Source organism: Aspergillus undulatus, assembly GCF_047715775.1.
Source record: "Aspergillus undulatus strain CBS 261.88 unplaced genomic scaffold BDV17scaffold_7, whole genome shotgun sequence".
In the NCBI taxonomy this organism is placed as follows: Eukaryota; Fungi; Ascomycota; class Eurotiomycetes; order Eurotiales; family Aspergillaceae; genus Aspergillus; species Aspergillus undulatus.
Window position 1 is genome coordinate 399,374 of NW_027396611.1, and position 17,655 is coordinate 417,028.

Sequence of the window (17,655 nt, forward strand, 5' to 3'; positions counted from 1 at the left end):
GTGGCTTCGTAATTCTGGTCGTCGCGGAAAGCCTGATTGAGCAGTCCCGCCCCCAGATTGCTCTATATTAATGTTGCAGGGATCAACCCGCGTTCCACATAGTGGCTCTTATCTATGAGCATCAATTGGCTGTTTTAACCCTACTACTGTCTAGGTACAGTAGTAGGTGCGGAAGTCCAAGGTACAGGCACCACAACCGAGTCAACACCACGCACAGCAATTGCGGCAATTGACTCAAGCAACTGCCACTACTGCACGACCGGACGCGCGGAGCTCTATGAAGGTATGGGATTAAGATCCTGACCTTATTTCCGTCCCACGATTCTCCTAGCACAAAGTGCGCCGGCGTCTCTTGCTTTGGCAGCCCTTCTGCTATCCCGAGCCAGCGGGAGTTGTTATGATTTTTCCGAATGCAACCTAAGGCTCCGAAGCCCTGGAAGAATCTGAATCTCTTATTGGGAGCCTCGGAGCTTCAAAGCGAGCTCGCCATGGCCGACACTTACTAGACACAGCAGTAAGACGCCGCGCATGCAGTGGTTCGCACCCGGCGTGAACCCATCTCCAACATGCGTATGGCATGACTAGCCGCTACAACGCTAAGGCCTGGGCTTCCTGATGCTGGATAGCTTCTGTCTCACTTTGATACCCTTAGATGAGCTGATCTGTTAGCTCTGGGGTGTACAGCTTTGCATATAAGTTCCGTCGTTTGCCCTCGGTTGCTCCGCAACTGCGCCTGAAAAATATCACACAGTTCAGGGTGCCTCGCCCACTCCAACCCAGTCATCTGGAATAACTCCCAGAAAATCATCTATGGATCGGCACTCGCGACTAGGCGTCGGCGAAAATGCCAGCTCACTCTGCCATATTGCCATCGTTGGCATGGCTGGCCGGTTTCCAGGATGCGAAAGCGTGACTGATTTATGGAAATTACTGGAACAGCGAAAGGGTGTTTATCAAGAGGTATAGCTGCTTCACAGCTGGTTTACTCAAGCAGAGCTGAACAAATTGACTCGCGCTAGATACCACCGTCCCGGTTTGATATCGACGATTATTATGACTTTTCAGGCCAAACGAAGAACTCAACAAAGACTCGGTATGGCTGCTTCTTGGATCGACCAGGCCTCTTCGACAGTCGCTTCTTCAATATCTCCCCACGAGAGGCCGCCCAGATGGACCCGTTGCAGCGCATGTTCCTAACGACAACATACGAAGCCCTAGAAATGGCCGGCTATAACCCCGATAGCTCAACGATAGACAAATCCAAGATATCGACGTACTTTGGACAGTCCACAGATGACTGGCGCACCATCAACGAGCAGCAAGGAATCCAGTCCCATTACCTCCCATGCACAAACCGATCCTTTGCTGCCGGGCGAGTAAGCCACCACTTCAAATGGGGAGGCGGTTACTATAGCATCGATACCGGTTGTTCGTCAAGCGCCACAGCAATTCACCTTGCTTCTTCCGCTTTACTTGCTGGGGAGAGTGACATGTGTGTTGTTGGGGGCGGCAATATCTGCGTTATCCCCGAGTACTTTTCTGGATTCAGCCTGGGGAGCTTCCTGTCACCTACAGGGGGATGCAAGACCTTTTCAGATAGGGCAGATGGCTATTGTCGAGGCGAAGCTATTGGAACTGTTATTATCAAGCGCCTTGGTGATGCGCTGGCGGCCAACGACAACATCCTAGGCGTAGTAGCAGCTACTGCGCGAAATACCAATGCAGGTGAAGATTCTATCACGTACCCTGGTGAGATTGCACAAGGCAAACTGCTCGAGCAGATCCTGACCAAGGCTGGAGTCAGTGGTAATGAGATTGGATTTGTTGAGATGCACGGGACGGGAACTGAGGCAGGGGACTCGGTTGAGATGAGCAGTGTACGGAATGTCCTAGCGCGCTTTCGCCCAAAACACTCCCCACTGCATGTTGGTGCTCTGAAAGCGAATATAGGGCACGGTGAAGCGGCGGCGGGGATCTCATCACTTATCAAGGCACTGTTGATGCTACGGCATGATGCGATACCTGGACAGCCTGGCCCGTTCGCCTTGAACAATAGGTTCGCTGTTTTCGATACAGCTGGTGTTTACATTGCCATGGAAAGACTATCACCAATTCCACGGTACAGCCGGGATGGAAAGAGAAAGATCATCGTGAATAGCTTTGATGCGGCGGGAGGAAATACCAGTATATTGTTACAGGATGGCCCTGCACGAGCAGAAAAGCATCCTGACCCTCGCACGCATTACTTGATTACTGTTTCCGCAAAGTCTACTAAGACATTGAGCTGGAAAAGAGACAACCTCCGGAGACATCTCGAGGAGCACCAGACTAGTCTTGCCGACCTGAGCTATACAACGACAGCGCGGCGTATTCACCATGCCCATAGAGAAGTGTACGTCATGAACTCTATCGAACAACTTATCACCAGGCTTAAAGAGCCGCCACAGCCTCCATCGCAGCATGAACCGTCCTCGATTGCATTTGTATTCACGGGCCAAAGCTCCCAGTACACGGCAATGGGCGCAACGCTCTACAGCACCTCCCCCCGATTTCGCAAAATGCTCGATACCTACGACTCCCACTGCAGAAGCATAGGCCTAGACTCATTTATTGATGTCATACGAGGGGATACGGATATCTCCTCTGCAACCCAATCCCAGGTGCAACTCGCCATTGTGGCACTGGAGATTGCTCTCGCAAATTTTCTGCAGGACCTAGGTTTAAAACCAGCAGTTGCGCTAGGGCACAGTCTTGGAGAGTACTCTGCGCTTTGCATTGCCGGGGTGTTATCCGTCAGCAATGTTCTTTATCTTGTTCACAAACGCGCGAAGCTGCTGGAGGAGCATTGTGAGGTTGGAGCCTGGGGCATGATGGCAGTTTCACTAGGCGCTGAGGCCATTGAGAGTCTCTTACAAGAAGTCGACTCCTCATGTGAGCTTTGCTGTTTGAATGGTCCGTCGAACACTGTCATCGGGGGACCTTCGAACATGCTTGAGAGGCTGGAAACAGTCCTCACTCAGAAGAGCCTCACATCATCTCGATTGAAATTGCCGTATGCCTTCCACACCTCCCAAATGGATTGCATTCTTCCCGAACTTCGAGAGATCGCCAACGGCATACACTTCGGAAAGCCTTCCATCCCCATTGTCTCGACGCTGACTGGCCGCGTCGTCACCACAAGGGGCACATTAAATTCATCATACCTGGTCCAGCAATGCCGACAGTGGGTTGACTTTGTTGGTGCTTTGAAGACGTGCGAAGCAGAGGGTCTGATTGCCAATGGGTCCATGGTCATTGAGATAGGTCCCCATCCTCTATGCACGGGTTTACTTGCGCTATGTCTGCCAGATTCCCGACTCACTGCTGTACCAACCCTAAAACGAGGACGTCCAGACTGGGAAACAATCTCGAAGTGCCTAGCTGCTGCATATATGCAGCACCAGCCAGTTGACTGGGAGGCCGTTCACAGCGACTATAGCGACTGCTTATCTCTCGTACCCGATTTACCAAGCTATGCATTCGACAGCAATGAGTATTGGACGCCATACAAGCGGCAGATCCATGGCCAAGAATCAAAACCCCAAAATAGCTCGACCCCCTCGACAATGTCCCTGCAGACGATTGAGTCCATCAACCCAGACAAATCGGCAGCAACATTCACGTCCCGAGTCAGAGAGCCATTCTTGCTCAAGGCTATACAGGGTCACCTCGTGGATGGAGCTGCTATTTGCCCTGCGTCTCTATTTTTGGATATGGCTGTTGGGGCTGCGCTTGCTCTTCGCCAGCCACACGCTCCCAAGTCTAGATCTACACCCATCGCAATTGACATCGAGGAGCTGGAAATGGCGAATCCTCTCGTTGTTTCTAAATCAGATGTAGAGCAAATTATCCGCGTTCAAGCTCATGCCAGTGCCGAAGGAAATGGGGGCTCACGAAGGGTCCACGTCAAAACCAGCTCCTCGACCCGCGGTACGGAAGCCTCTACAACGCACGCTAGATGCGTAGTCGTCCTCCACGACCAGTCGAGACCAAGCCCCAGCCATCCCTCATCCATCTGGCCCCAAGTCCAACGACTAATCCAGCAACGCGTGAAAGCCCTTTCCAGTACCATGGGGACCGAATCAAGCCACAAAATGGCGAAGCCCCTGCTATACAAGCTCTTCGACAGCATCGTTGAGTACAGCGCACCATACCGAGTCCTCGAGAATATCGCGGTCGACTTGGACTTCCAAGATGCCGTAGCTGAGATCTGCGTGCCCGCAGGAACAGGAACAGAGCATGAACATGGGGTATTCAGCCTTGATCCGTTCACTATCGACGCCTTGATCCATCTTCCTGGCTTTCTGCTAAACTGTAACTTTGACAAGCCGAAGGGAACTATGTATATCGCGAAGTCGGTTGGCCGGGTGCTGGTTCTTGACCCTTTTTTGAATACAGGCGGCCGCGGGGAGAGACGGCTCCAGCTTACGTGCTATGCTGCCATAACGGAACCTGGGACAGGGAATGACGGCGTGACGCTATGTGACGCGTATCTATTCAGCCCTAGAGATGGCGAGCTTGTTGCCTTGGTTGAAGGGATCTGCTTCCAGAGGATCAATCGTCGGACCTTTAACGTTATAACGGGCGGCAGTGAGGCGATGATTTTGCCCTCGCAGCCGACAGGAGTGCCCTCGCCCAACGCCACCGCCAACAAACCGATCCTAGACAAGGAGGACTTATACTCAGTACTGCTGCGTACAGTGGCAGGGGAGACGGGGACAGACCTAGAAGACGTGGAGTCCGCAGTCTCTTTCACGGCCCTCGGCGTCGACTCGCACATGGGAATCGCTATCATCGCGGAGGTCAATAGGGCGACAGGGGCGCTTTTACCTGCGGCGTTCTTCAACAACTTCCCGACACTCGCGAACGCTGAGCGAGAGCTGAGAGGGAGAGGAGAGAAGGGGTTGCACACTTTAGCTGTCGGTTGTGATGGCTCTGACTCTGGACCGCCAAACGGCTCTTCTTCGCCAACGCCAACGCCAACAATGACACTGGCATCAACATCAGGGTCATCCAATATACCCCTTCCTCAGATCGAGAATCACTCAATCGGCAAAGACCTCAACCAAGAGCGTGATCATGGACACGGACCAACTTCAGAACCAATCCCATCATCAAGCATATTAACCGGCAAAGCAATCCTCCTCCAAGGCGACCCAACCTCTCCCAAAGCACCGCTCTTCCTCGTCCCCGAATCCACAGGCTCCGTAACAGTCTATATCTACTACCCGCCTCTTCCAAACGGGCAACCAATCTACGGAATCGAATCGCCGTTCCTTACCTGTCCGGAAAAGAACACCCTCTCTGTTCCTGACCTCGCAAAACTCTACATCGCGACTATGCGCACTGTACAGCCGAACGGACCCTACTTGTTAGGCGGGTACTCCTTCGCCGCGATCTACGCGTACGAAATGGCGTATCAGCTCTGCGTGCATGGAGAGGGGGTTCTAGGGCTGTTGATCATAGACATGCATGTCCCTCCTCCGTGCCCGCCAATATCCGCCGAAGAAAGGGGAATGGAAAGGGAGATCGAACTCGGCATGCAACGATTCAGCTCACATATTTTCGGCGACGGGCCCCTAGTTCGAATCTTCAACCGCCTTAACGCCTTGTTCCTGCACTGGACGGACGAGCAGAAGGCCCATATGGCCGGCTCGCTGCGCGGTGCAGCAACATACACGCCTTTACCTATCCCCGCGGGACATGGGCCTGTTCAAACACATATTATATGGGCTGGACGCGGGCTCAATGAGAATGGGAATCCTGACGAGTTTGATGAAGAGGTGCAAGGACATGCGTGGATGGGTGCTTGTGAGCCTGATCGGCCGTGGAATGAATTGAGTGAGGGTGAGAGGGTTCTCTTGTTGAGGTCTTGGTTTTCGGCGCCGAGGCGGACGTTTGGGAGTAATGGGTGGGAGGAGCTTGTTCCCGGTGGGACTCAGACACATAGGGTTGATGCAGGTATGCTATTTACCTATACTCGTTCGCTGCGTGTCAGTATCTGGGCAAAAAAGCTAATATGCTGCAGATCATTGCTCGTTGGTGCTTCCGCCGCGGGTGCAGAAATTGGGGGAGGTCCTTGCGCTGGTGGTTGGCTCATGTACAGAAAGAGGCAGCATGCGCAGTGAATGGAGGGAGCAGGAAGATGGAGAGCGTCATGATTGACTGCCTCAAAGAGCAAATAGGGCGTATTGAACTGTTCACAGATAGTAGGCTGCCACAGTGAATCGTACTGTGCTTGATTGGTACCCTGGGCCCCAAAGACAGTGAATGCCACCAACATTGACAAAAAATCAAAACAAAGCATCTTCTCCCTGCTTCTTGTGTTATCTTGGGAAAGAATTTCATCTTCTTTCTCTTCATAAACGCTCCCATTTCCTCCTCGTCCATCGCTGCATTTATACAGCAACAAACCTTCCTCGCTTCCTCACCTCCCTCACCTTCTCCACCAGGACATTCTTCCTCCCATAATACCACCCTCAATAATGAAGGCCGAAGAGAGCCCAGCAAGTGCTGGCGAAAGTGATGCAGTGGCCGCATCCCAACCAAGCGATTGCACCCAGAAGCTTAGGAGCACAATAATAGACTACTTGAAAGACGTACGGGAGTTTCAAGAGCTATCTGAGATCCGTAAAAAGGTGAGGGATACTACTGGCAACCTAGGCTGTACCAACTTGCTTGGTCGAAGCCTACTCCACCAGTTGAGCTCACGCACCACAAACAGGGATGGGACGACCCGGAGGGGCGACCGACATTTCGCGCAGCGGCGCGCCAGAGCAGACAAAAGGAGCAACAAACAAGCGAATTACTACCGTAGGCTGATGGAAGAAATAGCGAAGGAGATGCACAAGCACACTGGCGTTTTCAAAATCAAGAGCTCCGACTCAGGCGAACAGGGGCAATTCATTTTGGACATGTGCATGGCACCAGGAGTGTTCCTCAAGACTGCATTGACAGAGAACTCTGGAGCGCAGGCATTGGCATTTAGCCTAGATCCGGCCGATGGAGGATACAATATTTCGCTACCGGAAGAGCAACAAGGTAGAGTCGTCGCCCATCTTTTGGACATCACGATGCTTGCTGGGGACGTTGGCATACTACCGGGGGAAATCCCAGCCGACCATCCGGATGCCGGCAATTTCAAGTTTCTACCTCACTTCAACAACTACAAGCAGGGTTTCGACCTGGCGATCTGCGATGGCCAAGTCCTTCGGACGCACCCTAGACCCCAGCATCGTGACAAAGGAGAACCAACGAGGTTAATTCTGACTCAGTTGATCATTTCTCTGTCACATCTGAAGCCAGGCGGGGCTATGATTATTCTCGGTCACAAGTTGGAGGCTCCCGATTCGGTGCAGCTCCTATACACGCTCAATCAGTTTGCTGATGTGAATCTCTTCAAACCGATCAAGAGTCATGGCACCCGGTCATCCTTCTATATTCTTGCGACCAATGTCAGAAGTGATAGCGAAGACGCGAGAATGGCCATTGAGCGGTGGAGAAGGCTTTGGAAACTTGCGACATTTGAGTTCCGGATGGAGGACAATGAGTATGAGGCAGCAATTCGCGAGGAGAGTCTCGATATCGACAGGATATTGGAAGATTTCGGATCCAAATATGTCGACATGGGAAGATCGATTTGGAAAACTCAAGCAGACGCGTTGAAGGATGCTCCTTGGATGAAAAAGGCATAGGCATCGAACTGGAGGGATAGATCTTCTTGAGCGCTTGGCTACCCACATACCTCGGTCAACTGTTGGACTTGGGTGGTGGGGATCTCTATGTAACTTGCAGCATTTCGCATAATTGATGCACTTCCACGGCTTGTGATATATGCACTGGTACTCGGTGCCAAGTAGGATTCCTCTAACCAGTAATGGGAGCGGATGGCTAGAGCTACCCAGCACATCCGGGCAAGTGTCCTGAATGAACTGCTTTCGCCAGAGCTAACCAGAGCTTGAATTGGCATCGAGCGTGTCTTCTCCACTCCGATGCTGATGTCCGTTTAAGCACCAGAGGTGTGCTGTGTTAAATTTGCTCCTTCGACTCGACAAACCCATCATATGGTTTTTGTATACCATGTCACCTCTAGTACAGTTTGCCCTAGACCGGAAGAGGCGACTAAGGACCAGGTGTAGACACTGAAAAGAATCGAGTTGGCAATGACCATGCAGCACTCTGTATGGCAAGAGCAACCCCAGGTCATGGCGGGGAGGTATGGCAGATACTGCAAGGTGGCCCTTCTTTCCTCGTACGGCAGGGAGGGGCAGATGCAGGTGATTTGGCATTATTCGCCACAAGACATTGTACGCTGGATGAATAAGGTACTGTCTACGAGAATTGTCGCCAATCATGAGACCCACGGCCGTGACTGACAAAGCATTCCATCTACAGAGTATTGTGCTCATCGGAACAATCAGGCCATCAAATTACCCCCGCGGAGCCCTGTTAATGGGTTCTGACGGTTGAATGGCACCACGTCTCCCGTCGAATGTCTATCTACGCCGAGATCAGCAAGGGAGCCGGGTGAGAGCACCAACCAGAGCCAGAAAATGCAAAGCAATTCTACCGGCCGATAAAAGAGGATGTGTCAGACTCAGACCTGTGGTCTCTCGCAGTCGTGAGTCGCGGACCATTATTCGCTTTCTCCATATGTTTCGCCCAGGACCCCAATATCCACCCCGCAGAAGTATTGGCGCATTCCTCACCTCCACAACTGGAGCGCCCACGAGGATCCCGAAAGCGTTCACCGGGATGCCGATGCTCGCCAGATGGTGAGCCAAGGCCGAGATCATGATCAGCCTTGGCTTTTCTTGTACATAGCTTGGATAAGGAAGGCCTGGCCAGGAAGGCATCGACTCATGATGAACGCGCTGGCAGTTGCCACTGATTCGATTGCTACGAGATCACTACACGCACTTGTGGGCGACTTTCGATCTGCAACAGAAATTTCTGGAACAACGTCAAAGGTGGTAGCATAGGATATAGAGTTCAGGGCATTTGTTATCCATCTGTGCTGACCGCTGAGGGATAAACTGCCAACGGCCAAACGCCAGTTGTCGATCAACAGCTGCCCCCACGCTCAGCCCCAGCAAAAATATCGTCAATTGAACCAAACGTGGGATGAAAAATGAGATGCACCCCATGACCCCGAAGAGGGAGAGAAGGAGAGCCGAGAACTTGCTGGGGAGACCGGAGCTCTACTCCACTCCCCAACCGGCTCCGTGACCGGCAAGCCGTAGCGAATGAGGACCGGAGAACATTATACGGAGTACGGGGAAGATACTTTAGAGGGCTGAAGCCGATGCGAAGCGGCCTTGACTGCCCGAATAGAAGACTCAGATCTACAGGAGCACGTCGCAGGAAAGCCTCAGACCGTAGAAGATGCTCTGACGGGCATTTATCGGCAGCATCGCAAGCCCGTAACAATTGCCATCGTCATGCCACGGTCCTTGGAATTTGTGCCAAGGCAGGCGATTGTGGATCGGATTTCCGATCAGTTGCCTGGACGAGTTCCTGACCGATGTTTTGCCGTTCGGGTCGGAGTGCATGGTTTCAGGTCAGCCAATCATTGGGCAGCATAAAAGTCTTCTCGGCCCGCAGAGTGACGAAATTGCCGGGGAATCCGTGGTCGAGTTGCCCTTTTTCGCCTGGTCTCGGCATGCCGACCGCCGAATCTCGGTTTCCCAAACCCACTGGTGACATAGTCTACCATGGGTTCCGTGACAGGCACTCGTCAACCTTGCCTCTTGAGGAAAAGCTTCTTGCGTGCAGTTGCCGGTAGTAATCCGGTTTGTAGGATTTATAAAAACGCCGGGCTGCCCCCAGAAAAATGTTGCTCCCCAACCCCCGACGATAACGGCTCGACAACATGGCTGCCACCAAAGAAACGTCCAAGAAGGACCTTCACGACCTCAACCATGGCAAGGAGCAGAGCCAGGATGAGCGGACAAAGACATGGATTGTTGGTGGAAAGTTCCGTGAAGAGAAGGAGCACCTGGCTACGCATACTTCCACCCGGGGAGACGCAGAGGAAGTCGACTTTGACTTCCCTCCAACTGCTGTCACTCCCCGGCATATGGAGAAGACGGGCGAGGATGTCCTCGAGTTGACTTTCCTCGAGGGCGACCCTGAGAACCCGTTCAACTGGCCCTTGGCCAAGAAGACTTTCATCTCCCTCCTCCTCTGTCTCATGACGCTTTTCGTCGGTCTCGCTACAACCGCGTACAGTTCTGGAATCAGCAGCATGGTCGCTGAATTCGGTGTATCAAACGAGCTCGGACAGCTGGGTCTGTTCTTCTTCAACTTCGTCTGCGCCCTCGCTCCCCTCTTCCTCGCCCCCTTCTGCGAGCTCGTCGGGCGACGAGTCATCTATGTTTCCGCGTTCATTTGCTTTTCCATCATGTTCATCGGTCTGGCTCTCGGCAAGAACATCGGAACAATCCTTGTATGCCGTGCCCTCCTCGGTCTCTTCGGTTCCGTCGGTACTATCCTCGTCGGTGGAACCTTCAGCGACATGTTCACGCCCGATAACCGCGCCATCCCCATGGCGACATTCACATACGTCGCCATTCTCGGTACCGTCGGAGCTCCCATCTACGCCGGCTTCATCGACCAGGCCATCGGCTGGCGCTGGATCGAAGGTATCCAGGGTCTTGCCAACATCCCCCTCATTCTCGCTGTGGCCTTTTGCCTACAGGAAACCCGTGGTGGTGCTCTGATGCAGAAGCGCGCTAAGCTTCTTCGCCAGCAAACCGGAGATGAGCGCTACAAGAGCAAGTCTGAGCTCGAGGCCCCGACTCTCAAGCACGCCCTGCACAACTCCTCCATCAAGGCCGTGCACATGCTCTGCACCGAGCCGGCTGTCCTCGCCTTCGGCATGTGGATTGGCTTCGCCTGGTTCGTGACCTTCCTCTTCCTCTCCGTCATCCCCATCACCTTCTCCGAGAAGCGTGGTTGGGGCGAGGGTGTCGCCGGTCTCCCTTACATCTCCCTCTGCATCGGCACAACAATCGGCTTCGCCACCAACTTCTTCCAAATCAAGAAGTACAAGAAGATCGCCGCCGAGAGCGGCCGCCCCGTCACTCCCGAGGACCGCCTGTACGGTGCCATGTTTGGCGCCATCTGGCTCCCCATTGGCCTCTTCATCTACTCCTTCACTCAATACGGCTACCTCCACTGGTCCGGCCCCGCCATCGCGCTCGCCCCTATCGCCATCGGTATCTTCTACATCTTCGAATCCACCTACTCCTTCACATCGGACTGCTACGGCGATAGCTCGTCTTCTGCCATCGCAGGCCAGGGTCTGCTCCGTAACACGCTCGGTGCCGTCTCTCCCCTCTTCGCGTCCCAGTTCTTCCACAACGTCGGCAGCCAGTACGCTGGTCTTATTCTGGCTATCGCGGGTACTGCCCTTGCGTTGATTCCCTTTGCCTTCTTCAAGTGGGGCCCTGCTATTCGGGCGAGATCTAAGCTCGCTGAGAATATGGGTGAGGATGATGAGAAGCGGGAACGTCAGGGGTTCCAAGTGCATCGGTAGATATCTCGTGATGCATGATGCATGATGCATGGCTAGGCGTTGTTTTGGCTTTGGCATAGGTCTTCTTCGTCTTTAGTGGCGTTGCTGCATTGCATAGCAGTGCGTTTCCTGTTCGGTTCTTCATGTGTATGATTAGCATGTTATCACGTTGCATTATGACGATCAATTCATCTTGAATTTTTTGACAACTGTCCATATGAATCCAGGAAGGGTCTTCCAAGATAATAGAATTAATGGAATCGAAAATCCCCAGACCGAACATGTTCCCTTCACTCCTTGCTCGTATCCCAGATGCGAAGACCTGGCCAGCAAAATGTCGCTCAAGTTTCTTTACAAGACTCTGGAGTATCAATGTGAAGGTCCTAATTTTTATCATCAATGCAGTCTACTGGAACAGTCCCTTGACTGAACACATAAGCATCTGAAAGCGATTTGAAGAGAGAGATAATGTTACTCCATTACTGGAAGAGCTCTTCATGATATGCAATCCAGTACATATTTCACTGAAACACTTGCAAACTCGAATAATCAACCGCCAGTTGAAATAAAGGTCACTTTCGTCTTCCAATCCATCAAAAGCCACCTTGTTCAAACAGGCAACACAACCTTAACCCCCATATACTCCCTCTGATGCATAATCTTTCCATCAACAAGAACCTGATGCACACCAACGCGGTTATGCACCGTATCCGTGGGATCCGTCGCCGTCGCAATCTGGATCTCGCGCCACTCGCGGTTCGATGGGACTAGTTGGCCAGCTTCAGTTAGCCGCTTGAATTCCCGGTATACGCCTTGTTCTTCGATGCAGCCTTCGCGAGTTATGAGAGGGGATTCTGTTATTACATGTTTGTCAGCAACATATATATATCTGAGGGGGAAAGGCGAAGGACGAGACGGTATATACCATAAGCAGGCTGCATGCGCAAATCCCCAACAGAACTATTAAACAGCACGAGACTCAACCTCTCCTCATTGAGCTGATCAACTGGCGGCTTAAAGACCCGATGTCTCGTAGCCTTAAAGTGTCCCCCCGAGACAATCTCAAGTGTATCACCAATATTCACAACGAGCGCACCAGGCCGATACGGAACATAATACCACTTCTCGTCACGCCCCCAAATCTGCAGACATGAGATGGGCACTGAGAAGAGGAGCGTCGTGAGCCCGAAGTCGGTATGTCCGTGCATGCGCAATCCCTTCGATGCCTCGGACGTCTCCTTCTGCACGGGACGGAACAGTGCGTGTCGGAAGTACCCTTCGCCTGTGGGGGAGCCGTGCGATTGCACGTTTTCCCAGAGGTAGTCGTCCGGGAGTTCGAGGACGCGCGAGAAGAGAGTTAGCAGCCGCCGATTTACGGATTTGGTAAGGTAGTTGCAGAAGGACTCGATTTCGTCCATGAATGGGTGTAGGCAGCTGGGGATTCGGGACATGTCGTTCCATTCGCGGTTGTACCAGTTGAATTGCTCAATTCCGTCTGCTGGGCCACGGTGGCGCTGTCATACATAGTATATCAGTGACTGGGGAGAATAGGGTAAGGATTAGATGAGTCTGAGGAGTAGGGAGATACCTTGAATCCAAAAGGATGTTTATACCCAGACCACCGCCCGGTATCAGGATCGAATAGGAGGCGCTCCTTATCCTCCTCGCTGATGTTGTTGTAGAGGTACTGCGCGAGCGCGAACTGGCGGTGCAGCTGCTCAAGAGAGACGCCGTAGTTCTCGAGGAAGAGGAAGCCGTCATCGCGGATGGCGACCTTGACTTGTTGGATGAGGTTGTCGACGACGGCGGGGTCCTCTGAGTCGAGCAGAGACAGGTCAATGGATTTGAGCGTTGCGAATCCCTCAGTTTGCTTCGTCACTGGGGGCGCTTTCCATTCTGGAACAAAGGGCTTGCCGGGGAGGGTGGTGGAGGGAGGGTTGAATGGAGTTGCTGGTGCCATTGTGACTGAGTTGTTTGTTTAAGGTTAGGTGTAGCTTTGGCTTATATTGATGGTGATGACTGAGTTGAGGTATCGCGACTCTGATTATATAGGGCTAAGTTGAAGCCGTGCTTGTCTGTACAGATTGCATGATCCGGCGAGCTCCTCAGGCAGGCAAGTCGCTTCCGCTGCGAATACGTGCCCTAACTACCCCAACAGCCCCTATCTCAAGCTGATGTTCTCTATCTGGAGAGCTCCTCTGTATAGCCGATGTATAGCCTATCTTGGCGCATTAGCTTCGTGTGGAGGTGAAAGTGGAGACGAGGGAGGAGCTCCTCCCAGTCTGATAAAGCTGCTCCTCCCACTTGCGATAAGAAATATAGATATCTAGCTGGGTGAAATTATATTTAGGCATTGAATAGCAGACGTACTTTCCCATCTCAATCTCAATCACCTTAATACTGCTCGAATTAATTCCTCTCATTTTCCACCAATCCTCCATCGCCACCAAAATGTCGCGCCAACTCATCTCCAGCGAGAAATTCCCTCCTAAGCCTCACAACTGTAAGTATCATCTTGATTAAAATGCACTGAGCTATACTAATAACAATAAAGGCCCCGCCACCAAAGTCCCCGGCCTCGTCTTCCTCGCAGGCCAAACAGCCACCGGTGAAATCAAGCAAGCAACCGTAGGCCTCCCCACCACCACCAAAGCATGATTTCTGGTTCTAGTCCTAACTTCACACAGCGCACCGTCCTCCAAAACCTCAAAGAAGTCCTCGAACTCTCTGGATCGTCCCTCGAACAGGTCGTCAAGTACAACGTATACCTCGCAGACATGAAGGACTTTGCGGCCATGAACGAAGTATACATTGAGTTCTTGCCCAAGCCCATGCCGTCGCGCTCGTGCCTTCAGGCTGTTCCGCCTGGTGAGGGGACTGTTATTGAGATTGAGTGTATTGCTCAGGTTTAGATTATATAGAATTTCGAATATAGAGAATCTATGATTTGATGCCACGTTTGGTTTTGTAGGCTCAAAGAACTTGTAAGACTAGGAGTCAAATGTAAGACAGCGTTCTGGGTCTTCTCGCCAATCAAAGACTCGTGAGAGTACGAAATCAAGGACATCCAGGTTTATGGTTCGTTCGCATGAAGTGACCAAGTGATCGTTCTCTTCTAGTAGAGTAGCTTAACTCGGATGTCCTCCTTTGGGCTTCATATATAGGTATCGTTGCATTCACCTTCCCTAAGCAGCTGATAAGGAGGGCTCATTTCCTTGAACTTTGCGAAACGTTGCTTTGGAAACTTGAACCGCCGTCTATTTATTATATGTATCTCAGTCTAAATCTATGACCTCGCAATCTCAAACTCCGAAATATACCAGTTCTGAATCGCCTTCGTATCCCCCGTAATAGCCACAGTGTCATACCTCACCCTCTGCTCCTTCGCAACAGTCCCATTGTTCACCATTCTCCCCGCCCACTTGCCATACTTCCTCGCCGCCTTAACGATCTCATCAACAGCATCCACAAACTCCGGCTCGTCGCCTCGGGCAGGCGTATACCCCAACAAACTCTGCGCCAGGTCATTCGGCCCAATGAACACCAGATCAACGCCCTCAACCTGACAAATCTCCTCGACATTCTCCACTCCAGCCCTCGTCTCAATCTGAATCATAGTGATAATCGTCTCATTGGCAGAGCGCATATACTCCGGCGTCGTCAATCCGTGCCCAATAGCTGGAAAGGCCGAACCCTGGCCTCGAACGCCCTGAGGCGGGAACTTGGAAGACGCAGCGACCTGCCGCGCCTCATCGGCGTTGTTGATCTGCGGCACCATGATCCCGTGCGCGCCTGTGTCGAGCGCGCGCTTGAGGATGTCGTGGGCTGGGCCGCGGATTCGGATGATGGGCGATACGCCGAGGGCGGAAATTGCGGCGACGGAGTTGTGCATGGAGTCGTCGCTGATGTGGCCGTGCTCGCAGTCGATGATTATTCCGTCGACACCCGTCAGTGCGATGATTTGGGCTTGTCGGACGGAGGGGATGGCCATGAATGTCATTAATGGGTATTCATTGTTGCGGAGTTTGTTGAGGAGGCGCAGGCGCGGATTTTGGATTGTGGTTGTTAGGGGGGTTGGGAAGGACATTGTGATGTTTGGAGAGGAGATTGCTGACAGAGAGAATTTGCAATTGATTCTACAGCACAATTGACCTATCCTTGTTTATACTTTATATGGTCTGTTCTACCAAAAATATTGGAGAACGCCGCGGAGGAGCTGCTTATCGCCCCACAAGGAGGAGCTCCTCCCAGCCCAGCCCTAACTTGGCCTAATTCGGCGACGATTGGAGTTAAGCCCTTGGCCACTAAGGAAGTTGGAGTTGCCAGTCAAACGCCGACTATCTTTCGTCTCCACTCGTGTCTGGGGAAGATATGCCAGATACTGAACTATACTGATAACAGCAAGCATATAGTAGTCCATCATGCCTCCCAGCAATCATCCTCCACCAGTTACTCATCTCTTTTGAACTGATTACAGCCGGTTTACCTTGCCTGCACCTGCACCTGCACCCAGCACCATGGACAAAGACACCTCCTCCCTCAAGGACGAGGACAAGGTCTCAACGGCCGAGGGCCAAGTCGTCCCCAGCAACACAGCAGCCTATGCCCGGATGCCCGAGTCCCTGCGCGCCCTCGACGAGGCTGAACTCAAGAAACTGAACACCAAGGTCGTCCGCAAAGTCGACCTCGTCGTCCTCCCGACAATCGGCATTCTCTACATCCTAAACTATATCGACAGACAGAACCTCGCGTCTGCAAAGCTCCAGGGCATCATGGAAGACCTCAACATGAACGAAGCCCAGTTCGCCACGGCCGTCTCGATCCTCTTCGTCGGCTACCTCCCCTTCCAGATCCCGTCCAACCTCCTCATCACCAAGATCGCTCGACCGGGAATGTACATCTGCGCCGCGGTCGTCATCTGGGGCGCTATATCCGCCGTTACAGCAACTGCAAAGAACTACGGGCAACTGCTCGCCATCCGCGCGATCCTCGGTATAGCCGAGGCCGTCTTCTTCCCGGGAGCAATTTACTACCTCAGCGCGTGGTACACGAAGCTCGAACTCGGCAAGCGCATCGCAGGCCTCTACATCGCACAACAAGTAGGCAATGCCTTCGGCGGGCTCTTCGCAGCCGCGATTCTCCAACTCCACAACGCCCACGGGATCGCAGGCTGGCAGTGGCTCTTCATAATCGAGGGCTCCGCAACAGTAGGGATCGGCGTCATCTGCGCCCTCATCATGCCCGAGTTCCCTCATAACTCGCGCCTCCTCACGCCATTAGAGCGGGACCTCGCAGTCTACCGCATCGAGTCCGAAGCCGGTGCAGCAGAGGGGACGGAATCCGAGCCTCTCCTGTCGGGATTCACAAAGGCCCTCCGCGACCCAAAACTCCTGCTCATGATCTTCGCAAATATGCTCTCACAGGTGCAAGGGAGTATAGCGAATTACTTCCCGACTCTTGTCAACTCCCTCGGTTTCGGCGAGACGATCTCCCTCCTCCTCACGGCGCCACCGTACATCCTTGCCGGAGGCGTCTACTATGGAATCATGTACTACTCCGACGCGAAGAATACCGTCTACCCGCTCATCCTGGTTTGTGTGGCTATAACGGTGATAATGTACATCATCCCCATGGCAACGCTCAACGTCGGCGCGCGGTACTTCGCAATGATGATTCTCCCCTTTGCCTCTGTCGGCCCGCAACTCCTCCTCTACAAGACTATTAACCTCCACTTGGCCCGGCCGGTCAGTAAGCGTGCTGCGGCGAGTGCGTTGGTCAACGCGATTGGGGGCACGAGTAATATCTGGGCGAGTTATTTGTACTATGCGCCGCCGCAGTTCTATGCGGCGTTTGGGACGCTCATGGGGTGTGGGTTGCTGCTTGCGGTTACTGTTACCGTTTATAGGTGGCTTGTTGGGAGGGAGAATAGACGCTTGGATGGAGGGGATCCGGGCGATGTGGCCAAGGTTATGAAGGGGGGTGTCACGGAGGAGATGGTTTCTTTGGGGTGGAGGTATGAGATGTATTAGAATAGGTTCATTCTGTTGCATCTTGGAGGCTGAACTGGTGGCGGATTTATGGTTTGGAAACTTGAAATT

General features: G+C 52.7%; 9 protein-coding genes across 9 annotated transcripts; 6 read left to right on the forward strand and 3 right to left on the reverse strand.

Annotated features, from left to right (window-relative positions):
- Positions 1–911: 911 nt before the first annotated feature.
- BDV17DRAFT_215919 (uncharacterized protein) lies at positions 912–6,364 on the forward strand. Its single transcript, XM_073755509.1, has 3 exons — positions 912–960; positions 1,020–6,000; positions 6,068–6,364. Exons 2-3 carry the CDS (start codon positions 1,170–1,172, stop codon positions 6,202–6,204), a joined length of 4,968 nt encoding a protein of 1,655 aa, XP_073618981.1. The 5' UTR covers positions 912–960; positions 1,020–1,169; the 3' UTR covers positions 6,205–6,364.
- A 160-nt stretch (positions 6,365–6,524) lies between these two features.
- BDV17DRAFT_288227 (uncharacterized protein) lies at positions 6,525–7,733 on the forward strand (the record flags this gene model as incomplete). Its single annotated transcript, XM_073761347.1, has 1 exon — positions 6,525–7,733. The coding sequence occupies one exon, from the start codon at positions 6,525–6,527 to the stop codon at positions 7,731–7,733; it is 1,209 nt and encodes a 402-aa protein (XP_073618982.1).
- An 804-nt stretch (positions 7,734–8,537) lies between these two features.
- Positions 8,538–8,980, reverse strand: BDV17DRAFT_255006 (uncharacterized protein). Its single transcript, XM_073756869.1, has one exon. The coding sequence runs from the start codon at positions 8,892–8,894 to the stop codon at positions 8,550–8,552; it is 345 nt and encodes a 114-aa protein (XP_073618983.1). The 5' UTR covers positions 8,895–8,980; the 3' UTR covers positions 8,538–8,549.
- BDV17DRAFT_255007 (uncharacterized protein) lies at positions 8,899–9,842 on the forward strand. Its single transcript, XM_073756870.1, has one exon. The coding sequence runs from the start codon at positions 9,563–9,565 to the stop codon at positions 9,821–9,823; it is 261 nt and encodes an 86-aa protein (XP_073618984.1). The 5' UTR covers positions 8,899–9,562; the 3' UTR covers positions 9,824–9,842.
- BDV17DRAFT_255008 (MFS transporter) lies at positions 9,843–11,837 on the forward strand. The gene has a single exon (XM_073756871.1). The coding sequence runs from the start codon at positions 9,911–9,913 to the stop codon at positions 11,576–11,578; it is 1,668 nt and encodes a 555-aa protein (XP_073618985.1). The 5' UTR covers positions 9,843–9,910; the 3' UTR covers positions 11,579–11,837.
- A 329-nt stretch (positions 11,838–12,166) lies between these two features.
- On the reverse strand, positions 12,167–13,517 carry BDV17DRAFT_279814 (uncharacterized protein; the record flags this gene model as incomplete). The annotated part of the gene is made up of 3 exons (XM_073759778.1): positions 12,167–12,411; positions 12,483–13,071; positions 13,146–13,517. The coding sequence occupies 3 exons, from the start codon at positions 13,515–13,517 to the stop codon at positions 12,167–12,169; spliced, it is 1,206 nt and encodes a 401-aa protein (XP_073618986.1).
- Positions 13,518–14,008: 491 nt separating this feature from the next.
- Positions 14,009–14,469, forward strand: BDV17DRAFT_288230 (RidA family protein; the record flags this gene model as incomplete). Its single annotated transcript, XM_073761348.1, has 3 exons — positions 14,009–14,060; positions 14,112–14,185; positions 14,245–14,469. 3 exons carry the CDS (start codon positions 14,009–14,011, stop codon positions 14,467–14,469), a joined length of 351 nt encoding a protein of 116 aa, XP_073618987.1.
- Positions 14,470–14,843: 374 nt separating this feature from the next.
- Positions 14,844–15,644, reverse strand: BDV17DRAFT_288231 (HpcH/HpaI aldolase family protein; the record flags this gene model as incomplete). The annotated part of the gene is made up of 1 exon (XM_073761349.1): positions 14,844–15,644. One exon carries the CDS (start codon positions 15,642–15,644, stop codon positions 14,844–14,846), a length of 801 nt encoding a protein of 266 aa, XP_073618988.1.
- A 430-nt stretch (positions 15,645–16,074) lies between these two features.
- Positions 16,075–17,586, forward strand: BDV17DRAFT_301113 (major facilitator superfamily domain-containing protein; the record flags this gene model as incomplete). Its single annotated transcript, XM_073764187.1, has 1 exon — positions 16,075–17,586. The coding sequence occupies one exon, from the start codon at positions 16,075–16,077 to the stop codon at positions 17,584–17,586; it is 1,512 nt and encodes a 503-aa protein (XP_073618989.1).
- Positions 17,587–17,655: the final 69 nt, after the last annotated feature.

Bases quoted from the DNA above. Each gene is read 5' to 3' on its own strand.
- BDV17DRAFT_215919 (XM_073755509.1), top strand. From the start codon at position 1,170: ATGGACCCGTTGCAGCGCATGTTCCTAACGACAACATACGAAGCCCTA. The intron at 6,001-6,067 runs GTATGCTATTTA...AATATGCTGCAG, and splicing joins GACACATAGGGTTGATGCAG to ATCATTGCTCGTTGGTGCTT.
- BDV17DRAFT_255006 (XM_073756869.1), bottom strand. From the start codon at position 8,894: ATGCCTTCCTGGCCAGGCCTTCCTTATCCAAGCTATGTACAAGAAAAG.
- BDV17DRAFT_255007 (XM_073756870.1), top strand. From the start codon at position 9,563: ATGTTTTGCCGTTCGGGTCGGAGTGCATGGTTTCAGGTCAGCCAATCA.
- BDV17DRAFT_255008 (XM_073756871.1), top strand. From the start codon at position 9,911: ATGGCTGCCACCAAAGAAACGTCCAAGAAGGACCTTCACGACCTCAAC.